Raw genomic sequence first — 17,878 nt, 5'->3', positions numbered from 1 at the left:
AGGTCATGATCCCGGGGTCCTGGGATCGAGCCCCGTTATCAGGCTTTCCCCCTCTGCCTGCTGTTCCCCCTGCTTGTGCTCACTTTGTCTCTGACGTAGTAAAATTTAAAAAAAACTGAGAAGATTCTGGATTTGGGATGGCTGGCCTCTTACTTGAAGAAATGCCAACCACAGTTAGCAGGGCTGGGAGCATGAGATAAACAGGAGGGTCTTCATCTCATCCCTGCCTGGTACACAGTTTTCAAGGCAAATCCCATGGGAGCAGTGACTGCTTTGGCTTTCAACTCTTCCTTTGTGCTTTTTCAAGTAACACTGAGCAAGATGTTCTAAATTCTGAGCTTCCTCTACTTAATTATGGCAAGCTAACAACTTAGTGCTTTCTGAAATTCTGCACTATTAGTAATGTGGCCCCCAGAGACATAGCAACAGAATTACCTTTTAAACATATATGCCTCATACCTTTTCCTGAACAAATGCTTAAGCTGGTGCCAAAGAGCCCTTCGACTAACCTCTTGTCAAGTTTCAACGAGAATGACTAGAGTGAAGGGAGAAAAGCAGATTTTACTTCCAAATTTCTTTATTAAGCAGATTTTACAGTCAATTAGAACAATCTTTTCCCTACACTTATGTTCAAAGAATCTATCCATATTTTACTACATATGAAATTCCGCTTTAACTTCAAGAAATTGCTACTCAGGGTAACCCAAACATGTTATTTGGCAAGATGTAATTCTGTCTTTGCTTCTTTGTGAAGTAATGTGAGTACCCTTTAACCATCCATCATCTGACAACTGTTTTGGGAAATACAAAAGTGGGATACAAAATGGTATTATGCCTGAAACCCAATCAAGGAGGGGCATGTAGTTAATTGCTGTTATTTGTCACATACTGATTTCAGGAATAAAACCTATAAAGAATAAAGGCAATTTAAAAATACTGACGGCTTAATCAGTTTAGTTAGAACAAGGGCCTAGGAAGGGCCGTCAGGTTGATCAATTAACGTTGAAGTAGCTCTGCCAAAAAGCCCCAAGAGTCCTGAATTATCATGTTCTATGCCCATGTCACCTAAAAACAACGTGATGACATATAAGGAAAATTTCAGAAAACAAAAAGTCCTACTTAAAAACAAAAACAAATAAAAGCACAATCTGATTTAAAAATGTCTTTATTAACAACAATTAGGCTGCTCATTCCTCTTTGCCCTCTTCCTCATTCGTTTTCTGGACACAGTTCACCTCATCCTGCCAATTAAAAGAAACAATTACTCCAAAAGATGTTAAGAATCAGAGTTGTCAAACACTTATCATTTAGCACCAACCAAGTAAACTTTCTGACACCAAAGTAATACTAATCAAGGAATGAGGTATTAACGGTATTTACGATCTATATAGTTAAGGATTAAGATGCAGATTTTACCACTAGGCTTTGTCACCAGCTAGTTGATTCAAGTTTACTTCTTCCATTTACTAGAACTTTAGTAGCAACCACTCTGAGAAGGGAGATCTCTTAAGACACTCCATTAACTGGCACCTTCCCTAGGTTTAAAATCTAGTCAATTACTTATCACTATTTCTACTTTTTCTACCTTACTCTTGTTTAAATGATTACGACAGCCCTTTAACTGATTTATCCATTTGTATTAGATGGGGGTGGGGGGATGGACAGGAAGCTACTGTCCACCTACTATCTTTTTGTAACAAAAACTACTGGCACACAGCCCTGTCCATCTGTTTACATACTGCCTACGACTGCTTTCCCGGCTTCAACAGCAGAGTTGAAGTGCGCTTTAAGACTGCCAAACCTTCTAGGACATCATTAACTCTAGGTGGCCCCATCATATAACTATTTGGCTAAAAAACAGGCAACTTTCAATTTTCCAAACCCTCTTTTGCACAGTTCTATGGACAGAGGTTAACAGACGTACAAACTCCTACAGAAAACTAAAGTCCCTGTTTTTCTGAGGCTTGAGTCAAACCAACAAAACAAGGTCTACAACCTCAAGAGGGCTGTTAAAAGGATATAAATATTCAAGTATTATAAAAACATCGTATTTCCTACACAGGAGTTTTAACATAGAATAAGTTAAAATGAAATATTTACACACAAGTAGTTATGTTTGTAACACCCAAGAGTTCTTCTGAAGGCAGTTTACAGAGTAAGAAACATTCCACTTACTTAAGATACTTCCTCAGTCTAACAAGTTGTGGCTTTCCTTCTTGGCTCACGTTGTGTGATGTCATCTCGAGACTAAGAGCTTATCCACCTATCATTAAAAATATAATCTTATTAAAATAACATGTATAGCGTATTACATTTTTATTAACTTTTAGTGTGTACATCTTATTCTCACATCAACAAGAGGCACATTGTGGGGCCCAGGTCTGGGTTCCAATCAGTCTTTTTCTTTTGTTTTGCTCTGTTTATTGCTTAGAAAAAACCTGGTAAATACACCATGGTTACATTCTTCTAAATTTTCCTCACACACACTTTTGGGATTTTTCCTCCTACCCATGACTGGACTGTTCTCTACTATTTGCTGGATAAGTAAAAGAATCTTAAGGGAGATTCTGAATGGGTCAAAAGTGGAATTTAGAGTTCTAAAAATGCGGCATTTCTCCACTAATTCAAGCCTTCTTTGACGGTTTTCTTTACATAATCCTGTATCTTTTCTTAAAATTGAAACATAACATACAATATTCTATTAGTTTCAGGTGTACAACATAGTTTCAACCATGTACCTTTTGTCAATTCTTCCATTGTCTGACACTTTTATAAATAAAATAAATAGTCCCCACTTTCTAACTCACATCCACGTTTTTTGGTTTCTTAGATTTTATTTACTTGAGAGAGAGAGAGAGAGAGAGAGCGTGCGAGAGAACACAAGTGGGTAAGGGGCAGAGGGAGAGGGAGAAGCAGACAGCCCAATGTGGGGCTTCATCCCAGGACCCCAGGATCATGACCTGAGCCGTAGGCAGATGCTTAACTGACTGAGCCACCCAGGTGCCCCCACACGTTGTTCACGTTGTTTTCAAAAACACATGGATATTATGATATTACCTTAGGAGAAGTAAACATCTTAAAAATCAAACACGTTTCACCCCACAAAGCTAACTCACATTCCTTAACCGTTACAACCAATCACACTCAAAAGTCTTCTACAGGTTAGGACTTCTAAGGAAACTTACTTGAGTGTGTACTCCAGTATCAGCCAACATCAATCATTCTTACCTAAAGAATAATAAGAGAAAGTTAATATAAAAGACAAGGGTATAAAGGTTTGAAAATGCTAGTTAACTTCAAAATTTAAAGAGTAAAATTCCAGAGACAAAGATTAGGGGCAAGTTACAGCATTAAAAAAAAACAAAACAGGAAGAAACTTGATGGGGGGGGAAAAATCTAAAATTATTCTTATGTAAAGTAATAAAGTAGACAGCTCAATTCAAATAAAAACTGTATCTTATTTAAAATACAAAAGCCTATCTATTTTCACCAGTCTGAGCACAATCAAGTTTGACTGCAACCCAAAATATACTATCCCTTATGTGAAGGTATGTGACAACGTTTACCTTACCAAATGAGTTTTAACATCAGCTCTCTTTTCATATAAAAGCACATACCCTGCTCCCCATTCAAGTATGTCTTCCGTTCTCAGGTGGACTGACCACCTGCAGCAGGAGTCCTCCAGGAGTGCCCTCCCCATTCCACAGTACACAACAATGCAGTTGTTATCCTGCAATCCTCTGCATTTGCCTCATTCTTTCCCTCCCAAGTCCTCACTGAGTTTTCAGTTAGGGCAGGGAAGCTAGGCCTTATTCGGGACAGCAAGGAACCTGAGTTTTTCTGAGGGAGAAGACATTCACCTTCACCATATATGCCTGGCAGGGCCACAGTGCACAAAAACCAGAAAGATCAGCCTTAATTCAAGTTCCAGGTTTTTCTTCCTCCCTGATTATCAGTTACTGCCAAGGGGATAAAAAAAAGAGCTCCCTGTTGCACATGTACCATCCATAAGGGATACTATATCGTTTTGCATTCTCCCCCATTCTCCAGATTATCCTATCCTGCATCCACCAGCCCCCTTTTCACCCTCCAAATAAAATCTTTTCAGCACTGGTGTTCAAAAGCAACATTTTTATGGTTGATGGTTTACCAACTGTGAGATTTCCACAGTTGAGTCTTAAAAATTGCCAATCATTATCTAGCAGCAATGACAGATGATTAGGAGCAGTCAAATCCTCAGAATTCTTTCCCTAATAGGCAGCCATTTGAGAACTGCACTAGCTGACAGAGAACACTGAAACATTATCAGCAAAAGCCAAAACCAAATAAAGGCCCAGAACAAACATCCTGGCTCTCTCAAACCTGTCCAAAATCATTAAGGGAAAGGCAGTAAATGCAGGACTGTGGATCATGTCACTGCAGCTGACAATGATTAACAATAGGAGACATGCAACCCCCATTAAGGTTAAAAGTCCAAAACTAGTCACACGCATCTCTTTTCTTGGGGAAAAATGAGACTATTATGCATTCTTTGTAGGTTTTGCAACCTTGTGTGAAGAGCACCCATTCCATTTCTTTCATCTTTCAGAAAGCACCGGTATCTGTTCCAAGGGCCTAACAGTACGAAAACACATTCTGGCATCACACCTCTGAACCTTAGACCATTCTCATTAAAAAGAATAATTTTGGTTTGTAACAAGAAAAGACTATGAAATACAATGCAAGCACCTCGGTATAGTGTTGTTACTGCAACCCATTTATTCCCAGCTTTTTGAGTGAGTGATTTTAAGATCCTCTACACTAAGATTCACAAATTATAGCTACATACAAATCGAAACTAGTAAGAATCGACTTAAGTCACAGGTTTCTCATTTGAAAGTGCAAAAACCTATTCATCTTGAAATAAGCAGAAATGAAGCAAAATTAACCCCCCTCCCCAGTGATGTTCCTCAAGTCCACAGATTATATAACAAGTACATTCTCTCAAAATTGTTATTGGCTGTTAAGAAATAAAACTGAGCTTTTATTTCTAAGCACTCGAATCACTAAATCACGGTAGCAAGCACTGGCCACCGATTTAATGAATTATGCCACAGGAAAACCCCATCAGGGTTGTATGTCAATTTAGCGACATTCTCTTGTCACTAATACTGAGCATTATGTTTGCACTGCATTGTATTATTAATATAGAGCTGAACTAGTCACCATTTGCTTTTTTACCTAACAGGAGAGTCAAGGTATTTGCTTCAACAGACTACATTATTAAAGTACCAATTTGTCCCCACCTTGTGAATTGCTTGCCAAAGAGCAAGCCATTTTTCTTGATACAATGGAAGAAAATTCTCATAGTCATGAAGAGTTTTCACCGGCATTTATGCAAAGTAAACCGAACTTTCCAGTTACAGAGCAGAAAGCATTATACATGAAAGCTGTTTCTCATGCATGCTAGCTAAAAACCAGCTCGGGAGACCAAAGTTAAGTTGAAATGAGGTCTGGAACAACAGTCGATGCAAAGCTTACAAAGCTTAAGTCCTAAGTAACAAAAGAAGGTGATTCTGAAGATTTTTTTTTTTTTTTGTGAACATTTTGGATTATATAACATCACATCCCTAAAGCTAATAAGGGAACCAAATTCGAAAAGCTACTCTGAACATTTGCAGTTATCCTACAGAATACGACGAAGTCTTAGGATTGGGAAACAATTCCCAACATGTCTGCAACTGCAGGCAAGTCAACATGCCACACCACTTTCCCCCAGGTTTAGAGCATAGACATATTTAGACAAGTCACGTAACTTGTACTATACACATTAGATTCCCGCCTAACCCCACGTTAGTAACAAAGGTATTCCCATGAAGCCCATTTAAAAAAAAAAATTTAAATCACATTACCAAAAAAACTGTACTTTTAGTCTTAATTCACTCAACTTGCAGAATAATTACCAAGATTGCATTCTGAATTCGATATTGCTGACCTATGAGCAGGTCAGTTTGCTCCAACAGAGACTCAGTATCGCATGCTATACAGTCCGTGTGAAGATGCTAAAAGCGCTCTACTTCCCAAGTATGGTTTGACTCCCTCTCCCCCACACCACTGACGTGCTCCAGGTTCTCTTCAGTTACAATGCAACTAAAGGAAACCACGCAACTGAATCAGACATACCAAAGAATCAAGTTTGCACTTTTTATCTGAGAACTGCAACAGCACTGAATTCTGCCTGACAAATTACAGCTCTAAACCCAAACCCACGCAGTTTTGATAGGAACTAGCTTTACCATACAAGTGTCAGGTGCTGCACTGTAATTTCATTGTCAGAAGTGTGATGTCAGAATGCCCACGGAATAAAAGTACATAGCAAGTCACCAAGTTAGATTATATTGCTTGTTACCTACCTGTATGCAGTCGGCAATGAGAATCTTGGAGCAAGCAGGAATACTACATCCGGGTCCTAATGTCCATTGCCATTTGCGGTACTACGTTCCTCACAGTTACGCACTGCAGAAATGCTGGCTAAATGCAGTTATGTAGCAGGCCACTACTTTAATAGTGCACAATTGCAGTCCAAGAACACCAGAAAACATTCCGCCACAACATAGTGGCTTGCCCAAGAAAAGCCAAGTATCTAAATTTTTGTCTGCCATAATATGCCACTCATAAAAAATTGCACAGGCGTAACGTTACAATTTCCCAAATTATTATCTGTTTATATTAGTGATATAATACATCTATACATAAAGAGTGGTGGGGTTTATAGTACTTCTTTAGGAGTTTAATTAGTGTTCTAAGCCAAGAGGATTATGGTTTCACTGAATGTGAGCCATTGGGTTAATCTTATAAAGTACCTAATTAAATACACTAGGGTCTCTTAGAGAACGCAGTTTTTAAAGATTAGGAGTAATAAGCTTAAAACGGATCAGTGTTCCTCTTAAAATTATGAGAGAAAGTGGAGAAGAGGAAATGGGGGCAGGTGGTTTCTTTAAATGAGAAAAATGGCTAAAATACTTCAAAAGTACTACATTCCCTTTCCCACCCCACATTTCATTATCAGCTTTTAGGAAATTCCTTCTTAAGATGATTTAAATTCACATTAGTCTAAAAACTATCATATGCATTGCAAGACTTATTGAAAGTCTATTGGAGTATCTTACAACCCTTGGTACGCTGCTGTTTCAGTGATGAAAGGCAAAACTTAGTTGAAACTAAGCAACATTATCTGCTAAACAACGTTTAGCAATTCTACAGCCCACAGTAAGGCTATCAAAGCCACAACTTTCAGGAGATTATCCATTAGCATCCTTCACCACTCTTCAAAGGTACAGTACTAACAAAAGCTTATTTTAGGGGTCTGTGCCAGCATCCCTTATAAAGAAAGGCATGTAATCTGAAAAATAAACTGAAACATTAATTTTATAGGCAGATTTTCCCACTTCCCCACCAGCCCCCGCCCACACACATTCAAGTTCACCCTCTGTGGGTGTCCCATGAACACCCCTTATTTTATGATTAGTGGAGTCCCTACCATACAATTCAATCAACTTGTAATGGATTCCTTTCAAATCCAGACCCTTGTTTCCATACAGAAAACCTCATACATATCACCAGTTGATGACTTAGGACAAAACTTCCTCATTGATAGAATTATGGTAGAACTACTACCGATTTCCAAGTGTCTTGGTGAAGAAATAATGAGCATTTTCTAAGGAGATTCTCTTCCTTAATTAGCACACCATGTACCTGTCAGTCACACCACCATAACTGGGTGACATGCCTTTATACTCCACTAGTGTTTTACTTTTAGTATTATCCAGTTTCCTATGCAGAAAGTGCTCAATTGTTTCAACAATAGGTTTCCCTTTGTACTCAGGCACAATACTAAACTTCAGCATTTTAACCAAGATTTGATTTAGAATTTTACTTTTGCCAATTAGCACCAAGAACAGAGGTGAAAAGGAGGAAGACACATTCCATAGTAAGAGTTCTGTAATGTACAAATTTGAATGGAAACATAACTAAGAACAAAGCCAAACCGTTCAATTACTTTACCTAATTTTAGGAAGTTGTTCCTCTGCTAACATATATGCACTGGGAAAACAGGTTCCCGTTGTACTAACAGACAACAGTAACTAAATCTACTTTAATATTAAGTCAAAATGTCTTATCCTAATGGAAGGAGATTCAATGAAGTTGACAATCAACTGACAACACCATCGAAACACTCCAACACTTTATGGTGGGAGGAAGGGCTATTTGTACTGTGTAGCATAAGCAACTCTCTCCAGATTTAGTGCTACATCGAAAGTAAACTATGGAAACACAAGTTAACAAATATTTTACAGTAAGAATCGTTATCTGCAACCCTATTTGTCATTAACAGTCACCACTAGTTTACTTAGACAAGAGAACAAGTAGATTTTTATAGTCCTACAGATTTTGCCCACCAGCAGTAGCACAAGGAGATATAAAAGTTACAGAGTACAAATGCATACATAGCTAAACCTACTTTATGGTTACTACGCTTCTTACTTTCGAGTTGCATTTTTCAAACTAAACCCCATCTTCATAAATCGCTTGAAGTAATACATGAAAAGGCTTCATGTTTAACAATCTTTAATTCAAATGTGAAAGTTCAATACAAGCCATTTGTAGGGCTTGGGACTTGTTCTTTTAAAAACAAGAATGGAGGAATGCAACAGAATGAGCTTTCCACTTTTTCTTCAGAAACTTTCAAGGAAAGGATAGATCATAGGGCCATAAAGATCCATTTAGTCATACCCACTTTCTCCCCCTACCAATAGTCTTTCACCCATTCCATAATCTTAATACACATTCCTGAAGGAAGATTTACAGTTCAGCTTGCTTACATAACCATTTAAAAATACTTAGCACCAGCTTGCTTCCTATAATGCCAAACAAATCAAATCATGAAACTACTTCAATATGCATTTCTTCTTTTTAAAACAAGGGGGTACTTATTTGTAGAAAGCAATACTTAGCCTACAGATACATTTCCCAGAAATGGCATGTGCCATTCGAAGGCCTAGACACGCTCATGCTTTCAAAGTGGAATACCTAGCCTAATGTGCATAGAAGCATGAATGGCAAAGTTGAAGATCAATATTATAACTATTTTTTCTATTTATTTGAAGCACAGTAAAAAAAAAATTGGTACACTTTGGAAATTCAGTGGCACAAGGTACACTGCCATAACTTGAGGGACATTATACAGTTAAAAAAAAAAAAAAGGAAATAAAAAGGAAAAAAATTCCCCTGTTTGAAACACTGCATTACATAATTTTACCTGCCCAAACAGACCATTTACAAATATTAGGTCAATAAACTGCTAACATCCATAAAAAGGTAGCTTTCTTACTAAAATGCAAGAATTTAAAAGATTGGTATCTAAACAAGAAAAGACAAAAACAAACTGGAATGAAAACCTAAATATCACATCTAAAATCGGGGCTTTTTGTTTGGGCCTTCGTACTCTTCTCTCCCTCTACCATATCCTGCTGGAGTTCCAGGCCCCATTCCTCTAGGACCCTGTCCACCCACAGGTCCCGCACCTCCCTGCCCAAAGCGCTCAGTACGCTATTGGAACAGTAATTAACAGTTCATTATATGTAGTTGATGTCCATGTGTGTTAAGTAATTATTTTAGAAGGTTCCGTAGTCAACGTTCGTCGATACAATCACCAATGAGTCGATCCACAGGTACCGGGAACATAGAAAGGAAAAAAGGGTAATTTGAAAATTAGTTTACGATAATACATGCCTTGTGGTATGTTCCCACTTGAGCCATTCTCATACACCTGTTTCAAAGAATAGGTCTTCCCTGTAGTGCTAAAAAATTTAAGAATTAGTGCAGATGTGAAAACCCATTCCAAAATGAGTTTTAAGAAATTTCACATCAGATTAACCCACTGGAAAAGCTTGCAAACTTCTCACTTTCAAAGTCTGAACAGGAAATTTAATTTCCAAGTAAGCCTAACAAGCCCAACCAGACAGATTCAATGCACTCAATGAAGTGACAAAGACCTACTCACCAGTTAGTGGCATGAGCTGCATAAGAAACCTTGTGCTTTTCAAGATCTTAAGACACATCTGCTAAGTTGCAGAAACCTTAAAAGGTTCAAAGTTTTAATAAAATGCTACCAGACTACAAAAAGAAAAAGCATAAAAGACTAGCAGATTTAGTCACTTAACCGGCACAGTAACTTCATTAAAAAAGTGTTGCCATATTCTCACAGGTATACGACCTTCAGAACCATCACTATATAACCAGAGACAATTATGTTCACAGTAGTAGCCAATACTGTTGCAAATTGACTGAATATACAGCCCACCCCCACACCGGCCCAGCTTTTCCTTCGGGTCTTTGAAAGTCCACTGGTTAGCTATGATTCCATGTTTTGGCTATCTCCCAAACAGCCTAAACACCAAGCTTCGGTAACTGCAATAAAGCAGGATTTCACTATTCCACCTAGTTTTAAGTACTTCTAATCTGAGAAACCTATATTCCCCCAACAGAAAAACCCTATAGATTTGCAAAGCACAGAAGCCTCAACTATCTTTCAAATTCCACTCAAAGTAAGTTACTGAGAGCATCACTCCAAAAATGGGGGGGAAATGCATCAGGGTTTAACTGTTCCTATACATAGTTCCAACATGTTTCCTACTAAATACTACAGGGCTACTTAAAAAACTAAATCTCAATCCTTTAAACTATTTCTCAAAATCCTAAAAATCTCAGGGTTTTAGCGCATTATGCTGTATATCGCAAAAGCTCTAAGACAATTTTGGGGTTTCACGATTATGTTATTACAACATCTTAGAACCCTACCTGTTACATGGGACATACAAAGAACCTTAATTGTGGGAACATCACGTCAAATTAGATTTTATAAATTTGATACAGACCTACAATCTACCTTTTAGAAAGCATATAAACCAAAATGTTACCCACAGTATTTTTAAAATTCAATTTAAAGAAAGCTAGTAACACTATGTTTTAACCCAACCAGCTATTTATGATTCTAATTCTCAAAAAACCTTAAGTAGATTTTAAATAGATGAGGCCCCATACTAAATTCTTATACTCCTATATGTAAAATGAATCTAACGGGCTACGTGCTGCAGCTTCCCTCCTTTGCCAAAAGCCTGCAGATTTAGTTCAGTTGTGAAAATGCACTCTTCTCTAAACCCACCTCTTAATCCAATATTCAATTTTCCTACGGATTTGTAAAGCCCTAACACAGCCACTCAGACCAATCCACTTGGTGGTTTTAAAGCATCCTGATAGTCTACCTGTACAGTTAAAATATGAAAGCATCAAGAAGGTTCAGATCAAATGCACACAACTAGTATGCTTAAAATTGTCACTCATTTTTGCTATCCTGTAGCAAAATAGAGATGTCAGTTTATTTTAGAAGGTGCACCTATTGACAGGCCCAACAAGTGGGAAACGACGAGTCAAAACAGTAAACAACTCCCTTTTCATGGGTAGAAACCACACCAAATATAGGTCAAAGTCCTACACGTCACTAAAACATGCCTAAAACTATAAACTACAAGTCTGATTCATACTTATGGCAAATATCAGCTTAATGAATGACAGTTTGCCATTTGATTACTCGTACTTGTATGTAGAATAATCAGGTACATCATCTAACATTTAGAATTTGGATTTGCCATGTGCTAGAGTGCAAAAATACACAAGCAATATAATGGAAAGCACCTATGTCTACTTATTGCCAAAGAGAACTCCAACATACTACTGACAGCATTGACTTCTTGTTGGCAACCGTTTCTGTTTAGGTTACCGCACACTGAGTTCTTCTATGTTGCCAAAGTATTCCTCAATATTATGATTTACATGATAAGGGAACTAAAAAGAGGTCCAGTTACCTACTTAAAAAAACAAAAACAAAAACAAAAAACAAAACACACACACGTAAGTTGTGAAAAATGAGAATTTCCTTTGTACTACGTCACACAGGATACATTACCATGTCGCTTCCCATCATGGAACCACTCATGGTTGCTGGTGGGACTCCAGGATTAGCTTCATAACCTATGCCACCACCACCACCTAGAGGTGGAAATTTCTGGCCTCCTGAACCATAGGGATCTAGGAAACAAAAATGCTGGTTACAACTCAACCAGAACATTGCTCTCTAATGGTATTGCTAATTTGATCTTCATGCTTACCTCCCATGTTCATTGCTCCTCCACCACCCATTCTCATGTCCCTTTCTCTCTGCAAGAAAAAAAACCCTTTCATACACCTCTACTATACCTCTACTAAGAATTCTTGAGAAGACAGAAATTTCCAGAACTTAAAAAAAGGTTAAGACTACATTTAGAACTAATATTCTAAAACCAATTGTTGAGACTCAATTATCAGAAAACCCGTAAAGCTTCTTCCCAACTAATGAAATCTTTAGGCCCAGCCAAGAAAATAAAACAAAGCGTATTAATCATGATAATGACACACTTGTAAAAAGAACAGCAGTGAAGTGAAAGGTCATTATTTGAGTAAAATTTCATTTTAGTACCTACAAGTTTTGTAGACAACTCCAATTACATTTCAAAAGAATTTTACTTACTGGATCCATGTAGCCCATCCGGCTATAACTTTCCTCTCTTTGGCGTCTCATTTGCTCTTCCATTTCACGCTGACGAATCATCATCTCTTCTTCCCTTCTACGTCGTTCTTCTTCTTGCCTAGAAATATTCATCAATCATATAAACTAAAGTGCCATCCATATCTTTTAAAAGCCAATTTGAAGAAAGCTAGTAGTTTGCCTCATACTTTACAAGTCTAGGTTACAGCAAACACACATGAAGGTCTGGAGAGAGCACAGAATAGACTTAGAAGCATTCTGGCAACAAAAACAGGCGTCATTAATCAAAACCTTACACTCCAACTTTGTGTTAAACCAACACTGACACAGTAGTATTTAACCTCTCTGTACTCCATCACACTCACCTGCAAAATTTAGGTCTATCTTTTCCTCTAAATGTTAACCCAGAAGCAAAGGCTAATTAGCTTAACAAAAATTTTACCTTAGTTGCATCTCTTTACGTTTCTGCATTTCTTGATTGTGAAGTTCTTCCATGCGTCTTAATTCTTCCTGGCGTCTCATCAGATCTGAACATTAGAAAATTGTTTTGAATTCACATTAACGGGGCTCTAAAAAATTCAAAAAGCAACTGATCCTATCAGGGAAATTTACACAAGAGGGTCTTTTACCTTGACGCAAAAGATTTGCCTGATGCTCATGATAGGCATCTTCCATTTCACTTTCCAGTTTGTCTTTTGCATCTTTCATGTTTTTTTCAACTTGTTCCCTTTGCTGTTTTTCCATTTCATCCAGGGATTTCCATCGCTGAGAATATTCATACTCAAATGTGCCATGTTGGGCAAAACGAGGAGGCGTTTCTCTCTCCCTGACAATATTTAAACATGAACCAATTTGGGGACACACAACAAATACTACCTGGTTGCCCTAAAAACACAGATGTCCCACCTGGCCTATCACATGTAAGAAATGCCAAAAGGTATAGGCCCCCTTGGTTCATGTAAAATAGCCCTACATCAAAAATGACATGTTCCAGGTGTGCCTGGGTGGCTCAGTCAGTCTGACTCTTGATTTTGGCTCAGGTCATGATTGAGCCCTGCCTTGGCAGGGAGTCTACTTGAGATTCTCTCCCTCCACACCCCACGCGCACTCGCCCGTGCTCTCTAATAAATAAATCTTTACAAAATAATGAAAAATATAAAAATAATAGGTCCCAGAATGATGCAGTAATAGAGAATATAGGGCACTGGAGATAAATCCTACCGTCCCCATTTCCTAATTTTATTTCCTCTAACCAAATTCCTATTCAAGGAATATTTTTTTTCAATCCTTAAAAAGATACCTATTCATCACACCGTTGTTTTTAAGGACAAAACTACATATAAAATGTACCTATCTCAGCAACAAACGTTAAGCATTTGAGTATCTCTACTTCAAAACCCCTAAACTTCCTGAGCCTTAGATTTCTCTCAAGCACATGCATTTCAAAGATTTTTGCATTCTCTAAACAAAATTGAAAAATTATTACAAGTTCTCATTTACAATTAAAAAAGGCTTATTAGATTAGGGGGGCCTAGGTAGCTCAGTGGGTTAAGCGTCTGCCTTCGGCTCAGGTCATGATCCCGGTGTCCGAGGATCGAGCCCTGCATCAGGCTCCCTGCTCCACGGGAAGCCTGCTTCTCCCTCTCCCTCTCCCACTCTCTCTGCTTGTGTTCCCTCTCTCGCTGTGTCTGTCAAATAAAATCTTTGAAAAAAAAAAATGCTTAGATTAAATCAATCTTACTTTTGATACATTGGATTCTTCTGTGCAAGTTTTTCAGGAAGGCCATCTTCATCATCTAATTGTTCAAGTGGTTCCACAATGACTGGACGAGGAGTTCTAATAACAAAAATGGTTCCATCTTAACTGGTTTCGGTTTTATCCCAACTTCTTCATCCAAATTAATAAAGAAAAAGTAGGATAAGCATATGAACTTACGTTGTCAGTAAGAAAACACCTTCGCTGCATCTTTCAAAGGCTTTTCTTGCTGCTGGTTTAGAAGCAAATTCCACAATGCCTTTCCCTGTAGATCTTCCACGATCATCCACAATTACAACAGCCCTTTCAATAGGACCAAATTGGCTAAAGGCTTCTTCCAACAGTTCATTGGAAACATAAGGTGAAAGATTTCGAACGGAGAGGGCAGCAGCATGTGTGGCAAAGCGAACCCGAAGCTGTCTACCTCTCATGGGTGTATCATCAAGTTCAGCTTTGGCAATTTCAGCCAATGCCCTAGATTCCTGAAAGTATCAGACACACACATGTTAATATAAGCTCAACGCTGGTTAGTGCCCACTCTAAAACTGTCAAAAGCCTAACTCCCACTCCCTTTCTTCCTCCAGCTCAGTTCAAGTATCTTCAGGCAGCCCTCCCTGACACCACCCAGGGTAGGTAAAGGTCTTACCCACCCACTCCTCTCTTTTCTTAGTATCAATTATTCACAACATGACATCTTTTTTGTAAAAATGGTGAAAATTTTAAAGACCAACTTATTGCTGTTGGTTTGAACACTAGAGTTTGTAATAGTGAAAAACAAGGAAAAAACCCTCTAAATCCACATTAAAAAAAAAAAACTCACAAGTTTAATAAACCCAAATCCTTTGCCTTTATTGATAAAAACTTCTCCTGGTTCTCCATATTTAGCAAATAGTCTTTTGAATTCATCCTCTGTGATATCAGCAGGTAGATTCCCAACAAACAACCGACAACGCTGAGTGTAAGTTTTCTCTCCGGGCCTCCTCAAGAGAGACAAGTTGGCTTTAAACCCCTAATGAAAAAGGAAGGAAATTTTCAGAAACCAGAGACCTTAGCAAGTAGAAAAATCCAGTTTAACAGTGTTCGCTGTTCCCAGACTGGGTTAATACCACCAATCGGGTTGCTCTTCTGTTCCATTTAAAGTCAAGATTCTGTATTTGCCGTATTTCCAACTTAGTAACCATCCAAACATCAAACAGCCCAAACCATCCAGAACACTCGAGAATAGACCTACAGCCCTCTCTAGACTCGACTCAACACAAGCAACCTCATCAGCTGTCTATGTTGAGTGTCCCTGACAAACCTAAATCGTAGCAGACATTAAGTTGAAATGGTGATCAAGTATTAAATGAAAAAAGAGGGGCGCCTGGGTGGCTCAGTCGTTAAGCGTCTGCCTACGGCTCAGGTCATGATCCCAGGGCCCTGGGATCGAGCCCCACATCAGGCTCCCTGCTCCGCGGGAAGCCTGCTTCTCCCTCTCCCACTCCCCCTGCTTGTGTTCCCTCTCTCGCTGTGTCTCTCTCTGTCAAATAAATAAAATCTTTAAAAAAAAAGTGATCAAAAACCTGCTGTCACCCGCACGACCTGTGCCTGCGCTTTAAGGCCGGAACTCCCCCGACCTCTCCAACCCTACAATTCACGCTCTACTCTGGTTCCCAAGATCCGCTAGCTTTAACAGGGCCCAGCACAGCTTCTCATCGCTGCCTCCTCAGGCCACCCTCCCTCGGTCCTCCGCCGGGCCGGAGCCCAGCCCGCGGCCAGCTAGCGGACCCACGCCGTCTGCCCCTCGCTCCGGCAGCGGCCCCGCCCTCCACCGCCCGCGCGCACGCGCCTTTTCCGGTCTCCGACAAAATGGAGGCTGGGAAAGGAAGGAGGAGGGGGCCGCCGCCATCTTAGGGAAACCGACGCGTAGCTCCGGGAGACACTCACCTCTGAGTCGGAGATCTTCTCCTCGCTGCGGCCGCCGGGCCCGCTGGGTGGGGGCCCCTGGTGGTGCTGCTGGTGGTAGGGCGGGTGGTGCTGCCGGCCTCCGCGGGGCTCCCCGCCGCCTCGGTGCGGCGGCTTGGGGTGGCCGCCAGGAGTGCTTAGGCCCGGGCCGCCGCCGGGCTTCGGCCCGCCTGGCATTTTGCCGCCTTTCGGGCCTCCGGGTCCTGGGCCCTGCTTAGGCCCGGGACCCGGGCCCCCTGCGGGGGGAGGTGGCGGGCCCCCGGCCTGAGGCGGGGTGGTGGGGACCCCGCTGCTCGGCGGCGCCGGCGGGGGCGCCCCGGGGGGCGCCGAGGTGACAGCGGGCGGCGGGGTCGGGGTGGGGCCAGGCCCCGTAGGGGCGCCGGAGGTCGGAGGAGTAGCAGGCGGTGCCGAGCCGGAGGCCGGCGGAGCGCTGCCCACTCCGGGAGCCGGGCCGGGTCCCTGAGGAACGACGGGCTTGGACGAGTCCTGTGGCGGCGGAGGCTGCTGATGCGGCGGCTGATGTGGTGGCGGCTGAAGCGGCGGCGGCGGCTGCTGTGGTGGCGGCTGCTGCGGCGGTGGCTGCTGCTGTTGCTGGTGGGGAGGCGGTGGCGGGATCGGGGGCTTGGGGCCACCCTGGCCCGGGCCGGGACCCATGGGTCCGCGGTTCTGATTGAGGCCCATGCCGGGTGGCGGGGAGCGGAAGTCGTGGAGGCCGCCGCGGCCACCGCCTCCTCCGCGCCGGTGGAAGCCGCCACCGCCACCGCCACGGCTCCGGAACCGGTCCCGAGACATGTCTGTGATCAAGGGGCGGTCGAGGCAGAACCGGAGAAGACGCTCAGGGAACGTGGAGGCCACCTTGCTTCACACAAGATGGCGGATGACACAGGCGGCGCGCCGCCTTTGTCCTCCTCTTATATAGGCCAGCTGTCATGGCCCCGCCTACTTCTCGATCGGTAGCTCCAATAGCCAATTGCAAGTACGGTACTTGATGACACTAAGTTACGGAGCGCTAATCTTTCCGATTGGCTTCCGGATGAGAGGAGGGAGGCCTGGGGGGCGCTGAAGTTTCCAGTTGGCCAATGAGCGGAAAAGGAGTTGGCTGTAGGCCACTGTGATTTGCTGTGAGAAATTTGAATGGGTTTGCCAGAGCAATTTTCCCTGATAGCCAAGGCCCTATCAGCTCCTGGGGAGAGATGTTAGAGGACCCTTTTCTTTCTTGATTACCCCCAAGAGCTGCCTGCCGGTATTCTTGCCCGGAAAGAACAGATGTTCTCCGGTTCAAAAGCATAAATTACTTGTACCTACTACCTACTCTACCTTGCGCTGGGCCAATTAAATTAGATAAATAAAATCTTACCGATTTCACACACACAATCTTACTGATTTCATTTTGGAACCTCGCCGGAGTTACAGGTTTGTTTTAGCAGTATAAACTTCGGAATAGGCTTAAGTTAGTGCACTCTTTGTTCAAAAAGAAAAGAAGTTTTGACTGTGTACATGCGTGTGTATAGACTAGTAATTTACAAACATAAATCACGGAAGGAAGATAATATTTT

At 41.1% G+C, this 17,878-nt stretch overlaps 1 protein-coding gene across 2 annotated transcripts; it reads right to left on the bottom strand.

Annotated features, from left to right (window-relative positions):
* Positions 1 to 390: 390 nt before the first annotated feature.
* On the bottom strand, positions 391 to 17,253 carry SFPQ (splicing factor proline and glutamine rich). 2 transcript variants are annotated; one of them, XR_004297506.1, is made up of 12 exons: positions 16,305 to 16,606; positions 15,199 to 15,387; positions 14,559 to 14,860; positions 14,364 to 14,459; positions 13,252 to 13,448; positions 13,065 to 13,149; positions 12,605 to 12,722; positions 12,207 to 12,255; positions 12,005 to 12,126; positions 3,186 to 3,228; positions 2,176 to 2,263; positions 391 to 1,241 (listed from the first exon to the last, which is right to left on the bottom strand). XR_004297506.1 is itself a non-coding variant. In XM_032388140.1 (10 exons), the coding sequence occupies exons 1-10, from the start codon at positions 17,112 to 17,114 to the stop codon at positions 9,451 to 9,453; spliced, it is 2,106 nt and encodes a 701-aa protein (XP_032244031.1). In that variant the 5' UTR covers positions 17,115 to 17,253; the 3' UTR covers positions 8,208 to 9,450. The 2 variants fall into 2 exon arrangements, 1 of the variants encoding a protein (XP_032244031.1); XM_032388140.1 differs by lacking the exons at positions 391 to 1,241; positions 2,176 to 2,263; positions 3,186 to 3,228 and adding an exon at positions 8,208 to 9,588 and having other exon boundaries at positions 16,305 to 17,253.
* Positions 17,254 to 17,878: the final 625 nt, after the last annotated feature.

This window comes from Phoca vitulina, unplaced genomic scaffold (genome assembly GCF_004348235.1).
Source record: "Phoca vitulina isolate PV1807 unplaced genomic scaffold, GSC_HSeal_1.0 scaffold2, whole genome shotgun sequence".
NCBI classification, from domain to species: Eukaryota; Metazoa; Chordata; class Mammalia; order Carnivora; family Phocidae; genus Phoca; species Phoca vitulina.
Note: the sequence above shows the minus strand (reverse complement) of the source record. Positions and strands in the feature narration are given on the sequence as shown.

Bases quoted from the DNA above. Each gene is read 5' to 3' on its own strand.
- SFPQ (XM_032388140.1), bottom strand. From the start codon at position 17,114: ATGTCTCGGGACCGGTTCCGGAGCCGTGGCGGTGGCGGTGGCGGCTTC. The intron at 12,723-13,064 runs GTAAAATTTTTG...GAATATTTCTAG, and splicing joins CGTAAAGAGATGCAACTAAG to GCAAGAAGAAGAACGACGTA. The intron at 9,589-12,004 runs GTAATGTATCCT...CTGTTCCAATAG, and splicing joins CCATGATGGGAAGCGACATG to CGTACTGAGCGCTTTGGGCA.